This window comes from Scardinius erythrophthalmus (assembly GCF_964197995.2).
Source record: "Scardinius erythrophthalmus genome assembly, chromosome: 5".
Lineage (NCBI taxonomy): Eukaryota > Metazoa > Chordata > Actinopteri > Cypriniformes > Leuciscidae > Scardinius > Scardinius erythrophthalmus.
In genome coordinates, this window is record NC_138225.1 from 18,877,695 (window position 1) to 18,893,261 (window position 15,567).

At 36.8% G+C, this 15,567-nt stretch overlaps 1 protein-coding gene across 1 annotated transcript in view; it reads right to left on the reverse strand.

The window, feature by feature from the left end:
• LOC308690341 (uncharacterized protein) overlaps positions 1-15,567 on the reverse strand; it is a 52,264-nt gene that overhangs the window by 26,917 nt on the left and 9,780 nt on the right. Inside the window, exons 2-10 of the mRNA XM_081364745.1 lie at positions 12,759-12,939; positions 11,898-12,056; positions 11,566-11,758; positions 10,920-11,048; positions 10,083-10,217; positions 3,967-4,014; positions 2,567-3,199; positions 1,028-1,072; positions 826-945 (exon numbers count right to left, since the gene is read on the reverse strand). Of these exons, the coding sequence (XP_081220871.1) occupies positions 826-945; positions 1,028-1,072; positions 2,567-3,199; positions 3,967-4,014; positions 10,083-10,217; positions 10,920-11,048; positions 11,566-11,758; positions 11,898-12,056; positions 12,759-12,939 (1,643 nt within the window). The remainder of the gene's footprint in view (positions 1-825; positions 946-1,027; positions 1,073-2,566; positions 3,200-3,966; positions 4,015-10,082; positions 10,218-10,919; positions 11,049-11,565; positions 11,759-11,897; positions 12,057-12,758; positions 12,940-15,567) is intronic.

The window sequence follows — 15,567 nt, forward strand, 5'->3', positions numbered from 1 at the left end:
GCCAATATTTTCAGCCAAAAATACGTACAAAAGAAATTGACATCATTTTCCGAAACAATTATTCATTACACCATAGGAAATGATCATCCATATTGAAGCACTTAGCCTATATAACTTCCACAATTATCTAAGCTAAAAAAAGCACATACAGTAAGTACTTTTTCATTTAAATAATTAAATTGAATGTAAAAATTAAAAATGTTATTAAAAATAAAACACCCCAAATCACGAATCACAAAAAGATGGTCTAAATCAACAGCATCTTAGAATGTACATAAAGTCTCACTCTTTCAGAAAGGTACAGCTCCCTCTCCTACCACCCATGGCTCAATTTATACACACGACTCCTCTTTGGAGGACTAAACTCATCAATCATAATCCAGGATTGTGCCAAATGATGAGGAACAACATTTGGACATGCAGAAAAAAAAAAAAAAACATTACATAATGCCAAGTTGCCGCTGCACAATCACAAGCAGATATTCACAACTGTTTCGAGTTATGAGAATCTACAGGGAGGTCAAACCTGTGGTTTTACAATTACATTTAATTATATGGTCAAAAATAGAGAGTCACAAATAGATAGAATACAAGGTCTGGCAGGAACACAGAAAGACTGGGTCTTCCAACAGCTTTGAAAGACACAGGGCGGTGGCTCACTGGACCATGTTCAACTTTGGTAAGGATGGGCAGTATAATCGACTAATACCTAGATTCATCTAATTTATGCTAATTCAGCTTCAATCTTTTTGTACCAGGCATTTAAACTGTGGTACATAGAATTTTTGTTATATCTTTAAGGCTAGTCAGACTGTTGAGGCCTACCCTGAATGCAGCCCAGTCCTCCTCTGTGTTCCTCCAAAGGTAGAGGGCTGGGAGTCCCGGTGGACCTGGGGGTCCTGGTATGCCTCTCGACCCATCTGCTCCTCTGATTCCTGGAGAACCCTGTCGAGACATGCAGGTCAAATCAGTGACATCTTCACAGAACACTGCAATATGTAGTATTTAAAGACGTGTTTTTCCTTACCTGATCGCCTTTGTATCCAATAAAGCCGCTTTTACCTGCACACCCCTGTGCAAACAAAAACAGCAATCTTAGAGTCCTAAATATGAAGCAGAATTAACTTCATGGGACTTTGGCATTTATCAAAGCGTTTCACCACAGAAAAGTGTGAGGTTACTGTCATCAACCATCATGCTAAGTTTATAAAGGATTGCTTTTCATTTTCAAATATAAGCATGGAAATCACGAAATAGCAGAAGCAAAAGACTTTGTGAAACCATAAGACTCATGAGTTAATTAATATTTATAGGTCCATGCCCTTTTTAATCTTATGTATATTACGTAATGTGACACTCTTAGACATGCCAATTCGTAGTGCTGCCAGACCTCAAACCTTAAGCAAAGAGCAGCTTTAGAACTGAAAGAACTACAGGCCTGATATTTTGGTTTCATGCAAGGTTACAATTCAGAAAAGGGCAGCTGTAGTAGTAATGTAATGTTACTGATGTGAAGGATGATCAAATGAATGTTCCGTTAAACTCCATTAAGAGAGGGAATGATTATATAACATTCAGCTTTCGGCAATGGAGTATTTCAAAATAGTTCCTAGCTCAAACAACAAAGCTATTGTAAATTCCAAAATATACTTTTTGTTAACTTTTTTGTAATACACACTAAGGCCCGGTTTCACAGACAGGGCTTAGATTAAGCCAGGATTAGGCCTTAGTTCAATTAAGGCATTTAAGTAGTTTTTATAAATGTGGATAAAAAAAACATTACTGGTGTGAATCTTGAGACAAAACAATGACATATTTGATGAGTTCATTCATTTTAGTCTAGGCTTAAACCTTTTCTGTGAAACTGGATGAATATGTCTTAGCAACTACTTATTTTAGCCGACATTTTACTGCCAATACTATTGTCCATACTGGAATACTTGATTCTGATTGGTCAATCACAGCAAGGTACATCATATTTAGTGCAGAAATCGTAATCCAGTCATTTCAATAGGAATCGGCACAATCGGGAATTTAACGCAGGGGTGAAAAATTTCGCCACGCAGATTGACGCAAATGGTGCCATCTTCTGTCTCATTTATCAATTGTAGTGAAAATGATCTCAGAGGACTTCAGTATAATATTAGTGTACTGTATTTGTGTTGCAGTGTTTATCTTATATTGCTCAACCAATTGTTTTGTACATTCTAATGGACTATTGTCAAGAATATACTTGTAAAATTATTAAATAATTTCAACTCTTAAATTAACTCATCTAATTAATTTAAACTTGATTGTTTCTATATATTATCCCTTTAATATTTACATCTGAAAAGAGATTCACCAATACAATAAAGATAAGATTGTTTCTATTACATAAATACAAATGATACTCTTCATATAAACAAGTTTAATCTATTTAGTCACCATGAGGGGGAAGTTTTTTTGGATTCAGATTTTCAATTTGGCACATTTTACAGAAAGAATATCACTGAAGTATTATCAGCTGCCCTGAGAGCATGTGATTTCACCTCATTTCATCAGGATTTTAGTTGTGGTAACTCACTCTTTTCCCTGGTGGTCCAACAGGCCCTGGAGGTCCACTGAGAAGCCTGTATCTCCTTCCATCCATGCCTAATATAACATCACCATGTTTAAGTGCAACTTGTTCCTTGCTTGTGTGCTTGTAGTCAGCTTGTCCACTGCCTACTAGCATTTTATACCCTTTTTTTGAGTGAACATCAACCAAAGGCTGTTTAACTACTTTACGGGAGTACCCAGAGAAGCTCTTTGAAGGAAGTAAGAAACCTTCTTCAGTCAGCTGGTTTAACTCAGGATGGACTGTCGGCCTAACAAGATCCTTTTGACTGGCTGATGTCTTCACATTCAAAACAGAATCCAGGTCAGCTGTGTCCCCAGAGGGCTTCAAAGGGAGCCGCTCCAGGCGGCCTTCTCCCAAATCTGTTTTCATCTTTTGAGAGGTGAAGTTCTCATCTGATGATTTGAAGGTGGTGGACTGAATCTTTTTGTCAATAGTGTCCTTATACCTGCTATGTGTGCTGATGGTGGGAGACTTGAGTCGGTCAGACTCATCCACCACTACAAAGCCACGAACTGAATGCTTTGAAGTTTTGTTCGGATAAGACGAAATGTCCCATTTACTATGAAGGTCTTCATTCTGGGAAGAGACGCTGGAGTTCTGGAAGAGAACAAAATAATACAAGAGATAGACTGTCAGGACATTTTTGTATGGCATACAAGATACATTAGCAAAACACTAAGGGGCTATCCCTTTAAACATTTCAGCACAAAAACCCATTGTCCTCATTAATCATCTACAATCTAGTTTAACCGGGTACAATGTTGCACTGTGGGTTTTAAATCAATTCATTATCATTCCTTTCAGAACAAACACGCTTGCACCTTATTCACTAAAGTCAGAGCTACTTAGCTGTTGCAAATAATGATTGCTATACTGTCAAGAGAAAGCAGAAGGAAAACCAAATTCCATTTAAAAGAGATATCTGTGTACCTTTTCTATTAATTATGGCAGCAGTTATTCATCAAATTATGGTGAACAGCATTTTAACTGTGCATACAACCAGACACGGTCCAGTTGAGCATCCTTTCTGCATTTTCTTTTCAAACCAGGACACAAGCGCCATCACTAAATGAGGTACCATGAAAATTAAGTGAATAATGCACTGAATGAAAAGATTATCAATTACGATAAGGGAAATGGCCTACATGTGATTCTGAGCTCAGAGACCCAGAGGCTCCATCCCACTGTCCTCCTCTCTTCCTCTAACAATAAGCTACAGAGAAAGAGCAGTCAGGCACTTAACACGGTAAGGCGGCTGCCTCAGATGAGAGGGACACTTGATCCTCTCAAGGGTGACACAGCTCCCCAAATAATTGTTTTACCCTCCTCAGTGCTACAGGTTACATCTTTGGCTGGAACTGTACCGAACACTGGAACAACTCCTGTGAGAGAAGCTGGAGCAGAACCACAAGCTACAAGACACAATTACACTTTGTTCAGAAGATACGCCAGTGGGATGTTTGAGAGGAAGTGAGCTACTAGATATTTCAAATGGTAACGGAGGAGCATATTTCTTGAGCAGCAAATTTGCATTTACATAACAAAATATCAACCCAAGGGACATTTATTTTAATATTTATACACACACACACACACACACACACACACAATATAGTAAAAACTCACTTTCCAAGCAAAACATTTGAATGCTTGTAAAAAAAAAAAAAAAAAAAATGCTTGTAAGATTTCAAACTACAGATGCATTGTTTAAAATTAAGATAAAAGTTATTTTGGTTATCAAACTAAGCAATGAAATATACCTTTGGACAGGTATAAACCAGGACACCTGTGTAAACTTGGTGACAATGACCATTTGCACTACTCTATCATTTGTACTTTACCATAATTTATTTATATGCTATCTAACTATGACACTTCTGGTTATATGTGATTTCATTGACTCTGTACAGTACTTGACAATGACCGTTAAACTGAATCAAACCAATAGTCTATGGTGCTAAAGACCTAAATCTGAAGTGAAGTCATAACTACTAACTCATTCTGGAGGTTTGCAGAGACTGGAAAATGATGATATACAATGTCAGAGCTTGGAACCCAAGGCCCCGAGCAGGATATTATCAGTGTTCACCACGGTTGACCCAACAGTGAATGAGAAGAGATGCCATAAATCAAAAGTTAAGACACAGGTATGAGGGAAATCCTTGCAAGTCATGTGTTGAAGGACCCAGCTGGTCTAACCAGACACTCCCATCAAGAAAATCAATCAGAACGTTTTCATCATCAGAAAGGAAATCATGGTGGAATTGGTAAAGAAGAAAACAACTCTAGAGTATACAGTTTAGTTGGCTACCAATGAACTCAGCACCTCAGGTCAATCAAATTATCTGGACAAAAACAATACACACTCACTTAACAAGTTGTTGACCTCCAATTTTATTGGTGTCTTACAATTTCCTTAAAGTTAATCTCCTAAGTTTCCAGCCCATTTACCCTCTTAGTTTACCTCTGTTCAGCAAGTGAACATGTTCATGGGAAAGTCTCCATTGTTGATTCATGTAGCGACTGGGCAAAGAGATCTAAATCCAATCTTGCAAAAGTTATGTGTAGATACGTCAGCTCATACAAGAGCCATCCAAGCTCAAACAATACAGTCTGATTTATACATTTGCACTTTCTGTCTTTAGAATGAAAGAAGACAGATGTATAATTAGATAAAAAAAAATTCATAAAAAATTGTTAACACTTTATTTAAAGTTTTTATATATAATGCATTATAAAAGTATTTTTAATATTTTAATTATGCCTTGCAATGCACCACATAATGCATTGTATGGTCACATGAATAATTGTAACCAGTTATAATACATTATAATTACTTATGTTACACCTTTAGAAAGTAAAATGCATTAAAACACACACACATAAAAAAAACAATTTCAGATGTAACAAGGAATCTGCAAATATTATAATGCATTTTAACTTTGGTTACAATTATTTATGAAAAAAATATAATTTGTTATAATATACATTATGAATACCTTTATAGTGCATATACATACAAACTTTAAGTAAACTGCTACCAAAAACATCATGTTGGTTTAGGTGATACTTGCACTAAAATATTCAAATAAAATCTGACCATCTAATAATGAATAATGAAATGAAGCACAATTCAAAAGGAAAGACATGTATTTGTTTCATACCATGGCTTTCCATTTGCCCTCCACATGCAATTCCACATGCAATCCAAGCAGAAGGAGATCTAGTACAAGGTAACATCCCATACAGGCACAGCACACCATGATTGCTGGAGATACACACTGCACCACAGTCGCTGTATCCCTGCTAAAGCTCCCAGACAGTGCAGGCTTTCTCCAAGTGCCCTCCCAGAGAGAGAACCTCCCAGACACAGGAGCTGTGCCCAGGCTTCACACACTCAAGCCAACTAAACCTTCAGGCAGCCATTAAGATGAACAGCAGCACCCAAATAAAATGTACAATAGCCACTTGTAGTGTCCTATTTGAATTATGTCTGCAGAAGAAAATGGGCTATTAGGTCGTTTTGAAGGAGATTGAGGACATTTGTCCAATTGTTTGGGGTTATTAAGATTTTTTAAATGCTTTTGAAAGTCTTTTTTTTTAGGATTCTTTGATAAATAGAATGTTAAATCAAATTAATGCATCCTTGCTGAAAATATAATTTCTTTTTTAAAAATCCCGCTGACTTTTTAACGATAGTGTACATTTTTTGCAATATTGGCTTAAATTAATAGAAAATGGGATAAAACTGATGGCTTTTAAGGAGGGAGCGCTCAAAGATGACTTAAAGTGAAAGAAACTTTCTTAAAATTTTCATTCAAGAATGAAAATTCTATAATTCATGTCTTTTCTTATGACTTGTTTCTTCCATGGAACACAAAACAAGATATTAAGCAGAATGTTTGTGCTGCTATTCTCCATACAACAAAATTCAACAGTGAGCAAAGGTTGTACAAAAATGACAAAATCATAAAATTGCTCCATATGACCCATGTGCAACATAAGTCTTCTGTTACTAACAGAAAGCTCAAATTCCCTCCGCTCTAGCTGTCAAATCTACAGTAAGTTAACCAATTTTAAATACACAAATTGGTTATAAGACACAAGAACCAATGGCGTTTGGCATTAGCCTACTGAGGTCAAGCCTTTGACATGCCATATTATACATTATGTGAACATGAATGACATTTGAGTGCTATGTTGGAGAAGATTACCAAATACCAATGGACAAATTTCACTGTTTCAGTGACTTGGAATATGAGCATATGAGTCAAATATGGCACTACATTCATGGCACTTTTTGTCATTTTTATAGCTTGATAGATAAGAAAGGCAAAGAGGACATGCATGGAAACTTCAGATCAGACAAAGCCAGTTTTAGAACCAAATTAGAAGCTACTTTAGATTTTCCATAAACACAAATGATTTCTCCATCACTGCTGAACAGTGACAAATAAAAAACACATTCAGACAACTGAGAAAGCAGCAAAGAAGAGACAGATTTATGAAAGCACTGATGAACCATCCATCAGAAATGACAATTTGTTCCAGAAATACACTTGATGGGGTTAGTTTGATTCAAAGCAAGTTTTTAAGCAGACCTCCAGCTCTCAGAATCAAAGCAGTGGGATGCTGTGTGACCACAAGGTCATTAAAACAGAGATGATTAGTGGTAAAGGCTGCCATGGTTACAGAGGTAACTCAAGAAGATCAATCACAGATGAAAACTCTGTTGCCTGACTTTCCTGTGGGACCCTGACTCTGAGGTTTTCACAATTTCACTGGTGGTGGGTGTTGGAAGCCATGATTCCACATAGCCTAATTAATCAAGCAGCAGTAACCACAAGAAATGATGGGAGATGGTCTCTTCACCAAACATATTCAGTGTGCACGTATATAGTGTGGTTCACACTAGTGAAAAAGCTTTTTAGCATTTATTTCTTATCAATTACAAATTACATTACTGTATTTGAAATTGTATATTATTTGAGTGACAATTAAGGATTTGAGGAAATATTCTTTTATAACTAAATCCAACGGGCACTAGAAAACTCAGGAGAAAAGATTATGCAACCAATAATAACACAAACAGTACCAGACAATGAACTGAGGAAACTAAGGGCTTAAAGTCCCTCTGTAGTCAAAAATTGTATCCCTTAAAACTAAGGGATAGTTTTTGATCACCAAAATTACATTTTTTCTTTTATTAAGATTTTGTTTTAATTATTTTTATTTTTTAGGATAGGACAGTAGCTAGACAGGAAGTGAGGTGGGAGAGAGAGAGGAGGGACGGGATTGGTAAAAGTCCACAAGCCGGGACTTGAACTCAGGTCGCCCGAAGCACAACGGCACTACATGTAGGCACACTTGCCCACGAGGCTATTGGCGCTGACCAAAATGACAAATTCTTCATGCCTTAAATTAGCTTGAATGCAACTCTACACCCTTGCTTCATTTAGTATATGCAGATCAATGAATATGCTAATTAGCCCCACCTCCACTCACGCTAGCTCACAGATTCACTCGGCCAACCTACTGAGGTAACGACACATAAAAGTAATTAATATGATTAGTCTTTTGCTTGACTATGTTATCAAACAGCTAATAATGTGTTGCTAATGTTAAACAAAACTGTTCCCGTTCGCCATCTCAGCCTTCTAACAATCATCAGAAACGCTTTGAACAACTCAGAACGTCAGGCATATAAAAGGAGAAAGGCATCTAGTTCATCATAAGATTGTAATATACATCATACACCCACTATATTGCGAAATCTACCCGATTTTTCATATCAACAAAAAAATATACCGGGATAACCTGGAGGGGGTCTCGACACTCTCTTGCTAGTTCGCTGTTAATGATATGCTAAAGCCCAGTGGCACGTTGACGTAATTGGTTTCAAGGTAGTTTGTGACGTCAGAAACACCAGCGATTTCAAACCGCGTTTTTGACACTGTCTTTTTTTCAGTGCAGTTTTAAGGAGAAAATACTCAGCAATGGTGTTTCATTATGAATTTGCACATGGTTTGTCTTAAAGCACATTAAAAACACCACATAGACAACATATAAACAACATTAAAAACTTGATTTTTACCACAGGGGGGACTTTAAATACACAGACAGGGTAATGAAGGTCAAACAGAACAGGTAAAGAGCTAATTAGTAACTAAATGATAAAGAAACTAACTAGGGAACAGAACTCAGAAAAAGCAGATCAGGGAACAGAACAAAAAACAATTAAACTAAACAGACAAGAACTGCATGTTACAATATGAATCTATCTGATCATCTTATTTTTAGGTTTATTTATATTATGGATCTCAGAATTTACTGTGGACTTTTGGACCTCACTGTATATGTGTTTATGTCATTTTTTTAATGAAACCATGAGAATATCTCAGGCTGTATATTAAAAAATAAACTTAGAAAAAGTGTGAAGTTTTATCTACTTTATGACTTATTTTAGCTTCAGAAGGGTGCACTAAATTACAGTGCAGAGATAGTAATAATATGTCTAACATTTATGAGGCCAGAATAAATGGATGACAGACAAACATTTCCAGGAACATTTCCATGCTGTGCTGACGGACATGTGCAGAACAGAACTCCCACAGTTCCTCTGTCTCATCTATAATTACTCCATACAGGAATGATCAAGTAAAAAAAAACAAAAAAAACTAGGATTATATCGACCACAATTCAGCACATTGCCTGGTGGTAGTGGAGGTATTTTGTCAAGTGTGGCAGTATTGTCCTCCAGTACTGTATTAAACTCTATTCAGCTGATAACAGACAACATTATGTAAAGTGGCCGCACACCCACAGCCAGTTAATATGCAGGCAGTGTCTAGCAAAATACTGCAGGTTGAATATTAAACATAAGCTTTTGAGGTGCAGACTGCAGTCTTTAACAATCAAATCATAATGTACAGTATGTGAAACATAAGCCTGGTAAACTTCTAAAAGGATGTCCAGCAGTGCACAGTGCAAAAGCAAATAAGGTGTCTAATGACTTTCCAGACGCTTTGCAAGCTTTGGAGCTTTTCCTGAAGTACACTAGCGATCTCACAGGCTACCCGGTCTTACTCTCCCAGACGGGGCGTTTATCAAAAATGGCCCACCATCTCAGCACAGCTCCTCTCTGTTACAGCACCGTGCTGAAAAAAAAGACCGTTCCCATGATGATAATTCATCATCACCCTCACCGTGTAGGAAAATACAGCAACAGCTTTATGAGGACAAATGAGAAGTCAGAGTGATCCTTTCTTTCTCATTTATTCAATTTCTTGACCTTTAAAGTCATCCATCTCCTCCAGCTGAGGTTCATTCTTCCCATATTGTACTCAGGCTTTGTCTATTCATAGCTGCATAATTACTCACTGTGGCTGTGTTTATCTGATTTTTTATGCTATAATTCATACACATATTGCTTGTAAACTGACTATTTGGAATCTCTAATTAACATTGGGATGTCTCTTACCAAGCCATGTGATTCTCTAGGATCAGGCCTGAACCCTAGAACTGAACGAATATTGGCAGTACCGTCAGTGCCAGTGGAGGGATCTGATGAGAAAGTTCTGTCTACTGTTGAGCCAGCTGAGGATGACAAAGGGCTCTGTAGGTAAACAGAGGAAACACGATGTCACTAAAACACATTACTTTCAGTGGTCAAGAAAAGCCTTCCCAAACACTCCCCCCATTTGCCATTGGTCAGCAAACACAGATTGTCCAGCCCCAAACTCCAGAGCAATGAAAGCCCAACAGAGCATCAGTTCACACATTTTTCAGGCAAAGTTGTGTATTTCCAGTTATATTTGGATAGGAGCAGTTTTTTCCCATTTTAGTCATATATTTTGTCTTTAGACAAAAATGTCCTTTAAATTTAGTATATATATATACTGTCATGTCAAGTTCAATATTTTTGTCATCTTAGAATGCATTTTAGAAAAAACTGACTAAAATGAAAGTTTTTTTGCAATTTTGCTAAGGGCAAAATTAAACCAAAGGTTCAAACATTTTACATCTATCTCTAACATTGCTGACTATGACTGACCATTTTAAATGATCAAAATCTTTCTAGATTTTTCTCCTTAACACATTGTTAGTGCATTGTTAATATCTTGGTGCTGTTTTTTTCTTGTCGTATTTTAGTTAACAGTATGTTTTAATAACAATTGTTTAATTGTCTATGACGCATAGTAGTAATTTCATTGACAAGATTAGCAATTTAAAGAAAAAAGACATCAACTTATTAAAGAACATTACAAAAATCCAGTTCATGTAACTGCTTTCAAGTACAGCAAGTCCACAACTCTACCTCAGTGCTACTTTCTGTCTTAAGAAAGCTGCGTCCTTTCAAAGGTTCACACATATACTGATGAAGAGCACAATGATCCTTGGCAGCATTAGCATCTCCCATTATGAAGGTCATTTGTCTCAGCTCTCCCTGTGAAGACAGACACAGACTTCACAGACAAATCTGGGCTATGACATCATCCACATACAGTAACAACCCATAAGCTGAGCATTGATTTCACAAGAGTGTTGGTCAAACGTTCACTCACATGCCTCATTGATTTAGGATGAATTGTGAACTTGATTCCACAGTCACCATGATTAAAAAAAAACTCATTGTAACTCCTGGCATGGAGTTTGACCATTCATTTTTAAGTTAAAGCCATTGAGATGATGGTTTTCACAGCTGTGAAGCAAAGTGGTGTGGCAGGCAGACATGTTTCCCATGACGCATTGCTAGTCCTACATTAGCAGGATAGCTCTAGTTTCTTTAATAAACATTCTTCTAAACCACTGTGTTGTAGTACGACATATTTAGAGTCTTTAATCAATGGCATTAGGAAAGGCTGGTTGCCCAAGCGTGATGGATTCTTGACATTGACATACAGTTATGTGTACCTGTCTATCCTCTTTCCATACTCTTCTTGCATATGACAAATGAACAATACCTCAAAGGGTGTCTCAAACCCCTCCAGGATGCCGCCCACCATCAGCAGGCCATCTGTAGTGATGCCCATGTAAGGGTACATCCAGCTCACTTTCTCCACCAGCACACAGTCCACATACACAGCCAGCCATTCAAATGCAACCCCAACTGAGATCCAGTGCCACTGCGAGTCAGACAGTCCTGACACTGAAAACCTGATGCCAGAGGAAAACACCCAATGTTCAAAAGACAGCTGACAACATAATGGGGTTTCAAGTACATTATAAGATCAATGTTATTTCAGTAGTGGGGAAAGCTTAGTGATTAGCGCCATGTGTTAAATGTTGTTTGTACTCATAGTCACGCTGCTGGGTGGTGATGAAGGTGATGCTGTGTGGGCCTGTACGGATCTGGAGTAAAATGTGATTATAGAAGTTCAGCAAAGTCAACACACTTCGGTCCACATCCTGAGAGCTCCGCATTTGAATCAGCACGCTGAATTCATCTGCAAAGCTATGAAAACACATGGACACTTTAAGAATCAAGACAAAAACGATTTCATTATAATTGAGAGAACTTAAAAAAACATACACTTCTGTTAAAATGTTTGGGATCGGTACGATTGTTTAAAGTTTTTGTCTTACGCTCACCAAGGCTGCATTTATTTGATCAAAAATACAGTAAAAACAGTAATATTGTGAAATATTACTACAATTTAAAAGAACTGTTTTCTATTTTAATATATTTTAAAATGAAATGTATTCCAAGAGATTTCAGCAGCCATTACTCCAGTCTTCAGTCACATGATCCTTCAGCAATCGTTCTAATATTCTGATTTGGTGCTCAAGAAACATGTAGTATTGTTTTATTATCACAGTTTAAAATGGTTGAGCTGCTTAATAGTATACCATGATACATTTTTCAGGATTCTTTGATGAACAGAAATGTCAAAAGAAAAGCATTTATTTGAAATAAGATTATTTTTTTGTAACAATGCAAAAGTCTTTACTGTCACTTTTGATCAATTTAATGCATCATTGCTGAAAGTATTGATTTCTAACAAAATACTGACAATTGAACAGAAGTGTAAATGTATTTAAGCTAATTCAATTTAACCTTTTAATCTAATTTAAATGAAAAATTGTCATGAAAATTGACAATTCATTTTTAAATAAATACATTTTAAATAAATAAACAAACAAATAAATGTCAAACCTTGATCCAAATGCTTTCTGGGTGGGCATAGTGAGTGTGGAATATAGGCCAATGTCCAGCACTGGACATCCCTGTTCCTCCTCATAAAGGGTCACGTTCCTGCTGGCTGGTACTAAGCCTGAGAACAGCTCAAGTAAATCCACCCTTTGTGTAAAGAGACTCAGATGTGTGTTGAACCCCCCTGCAAAAACACAAGAAACAAGAAATAAGTTTTTCTGTTCTCGAAACAGAAAAGGAAAAAGGCCTTTAAAGACATTTTAATAAATTCAGCAAGTGACCTGCACAGAAACAAATTACTTAAATCAAGTGGCACACTTCATTCATGTTCATGATACTGCATTTATTAGTGAAAAATAATGACAGAACATTGGGACATTCAAATGTTGCATCATCGCTTTATTCACATTCTAGCTGACTTGTTTTAGCCTATTATGGGAAAAAGGGCAAGTCTCAAACTGTCCAAATCTCCAGGGCTTACGTAAAGTGACTTTCTTCTTCGAAACTCTATCCACAAATGACCCTACTACACCATCGTGCACAAACGGAGTCAGGGCCATTGCTGATGGATGATTCTGGGGTGAAGCATTCCCGTGGAGGGCTGCATTTTCCCCACCTGATCCCCATAGGACATCAAGGGTGAAGAGAGCAAGTCCTTGATTAACTTTCCATACCTCGCCTGCACAACATGTTCAAGGAAACCCTAAAGAGTCTTCATTTTCCCTTCCACCTTAAGTACATCTAACAATGGAAGGTCATCCTTCCAAACCAAATAATAAAAGGTCTTGGATAGACAAAATACACATCAACTATAAAAGCAAGATTTTCATTTTATGACGCAATGTTTCTGTTTTCATTGGAAATCAGACTCAAAGTTGTTCCCGCTATTCAAAGAGACAAAAAAAAAATCTATTTAAAAAAATGACTCATTTCCATGAATGTTGAAAAGAATTCAGAAATAACTCACTGTATATTTAACCTCTACATAAAAACAAATCTCAATAGCCATATATGGCAAAGCACTGTATGATTTGTTCTTCACAAGACAGATTTCAAGACATGAGACATTGACCTTACAACCGGATTAGAGATTTCCGTTAAGAGTATTTCCTCTTTAGCTGTGGCCGACTTCTCTTGTTTCATTCATGGTGAAAAGGGCTTTTTAACGCTCACTGCATTCAGGCTTCAGTCATCATCACTCATAGTCCTGCAAGCAGCGTGACCATAAGTAGCAGACTCCACTCACACATGAGCTGATAACCTGATGAAAGGTGCACATGCCACCATTCTCTACATACCACAAGCACACTAAACCAGAATACACGTCTAGCCACACACACTACAAGGGTCACGCAACTTATTTATTTTACACTGCAAAGGTGTTTCAGAAGCTACATCTAATGTGGCCTATGCACAGTGACCCTGAAAGTATTTAAACAGTTTGTAGGATCTAAGGATTACATTATCAATAATTGATATTATTGAATTCAATAACAACATGTGTGTGTTACTCTAGGAATGCATACATCCGTGTTGTGTTTTATTTTTTTATATGATTTCATTTTATAATCATTAGTCATTTAATTTATTATTTAACCCTTTATTCATATTTTTATTTGATTCACCATTTAAACATTTTATCATTTATTTTTGTCATTTTATGTTTTTTTATTACTTATTTCCTTGCTCTTGGAATGATATTGTTGTTTAATCTTATGATTGGGTGGTCTGAGGAGGTGTTTGTCTTCATGAGTACGATATTAGAGAATGTCATACATTTAAATTAAAAAAGTTTTTGGAAAATGTAATGATGCAAAAAGCTTTCTGTGATCGGTAGGGAGTTTGTACACTATAAAACATTACACCTCTGGAAACTCCCCATAAAACATGAAAACCCAACAAGTGTGTGTGTGTGTGTGTGTGTGTGTGTGTGTGTGTGTGTGGAGGTTGGTTTTGTGGTCCAAAATATCCTCACTATTAAGAAATAATTACATTGAAATTGAAATTACGAAACCTGTTGACCACCAACTAGTTAGCCGGACCTAACTAGTTAAAAATAAACCAATGTTTAGGTTAGGTTTATGTTTAGGGGTAGGGGGTCAGGTTAGGTGACCTTACATACTGAAAAAACAATGGAAGTCTATGAGTGAGATGTCCTCACTAATACAGTCAAACAAATGTTTGTTACTCGTATCATAACATTTTTGCATTTTATTGAGTAAAATATGAATTGATTGTACTGATATAATGGAAAAAGTTTCTAAGTCACTTAAAATGTTGGGTTTAGGATTATGCAAACATTGATTAACGGTTTTTTTTTTTTTGACAGTTTTGCAGGACTTCAAAGAGATACGTGCAACACCCCATAACATACAGACCACATGGCTGTAACACAAGACTTTAAACAGCTCAATATGATTTCTGTGGGGTTAGAGAGAAGCCAGATCAGAAGAGGGCATCACTTTCAAAGAAAATGGAGTGACTTGAGCAGGTTAAAGGAGAGAAATCATCTAACATCTTGAGACCATGTGCAAAACTGACATTCTCTTTCCCACCTTGGCTTGTGGTAATTGTGTTTTTCAGGTATTCATTGTCAACATATGCTGATCTATGACTAACTCACCCCAAACCATGTCTCTAATGTTTAGAAAAGCCACAAAATGGTCTAAGATGAAGTCTGTAAAGGGTCAGTGCCTCCTCCTAGAGCACAGCTGAACAAGCATTCATCAGACACAGTCATTAATATCCATGTACATGTCAGTGTTCTGTTTTGCTTACACAAAGGATGAAATGTGACATCCGTGGGAGATTT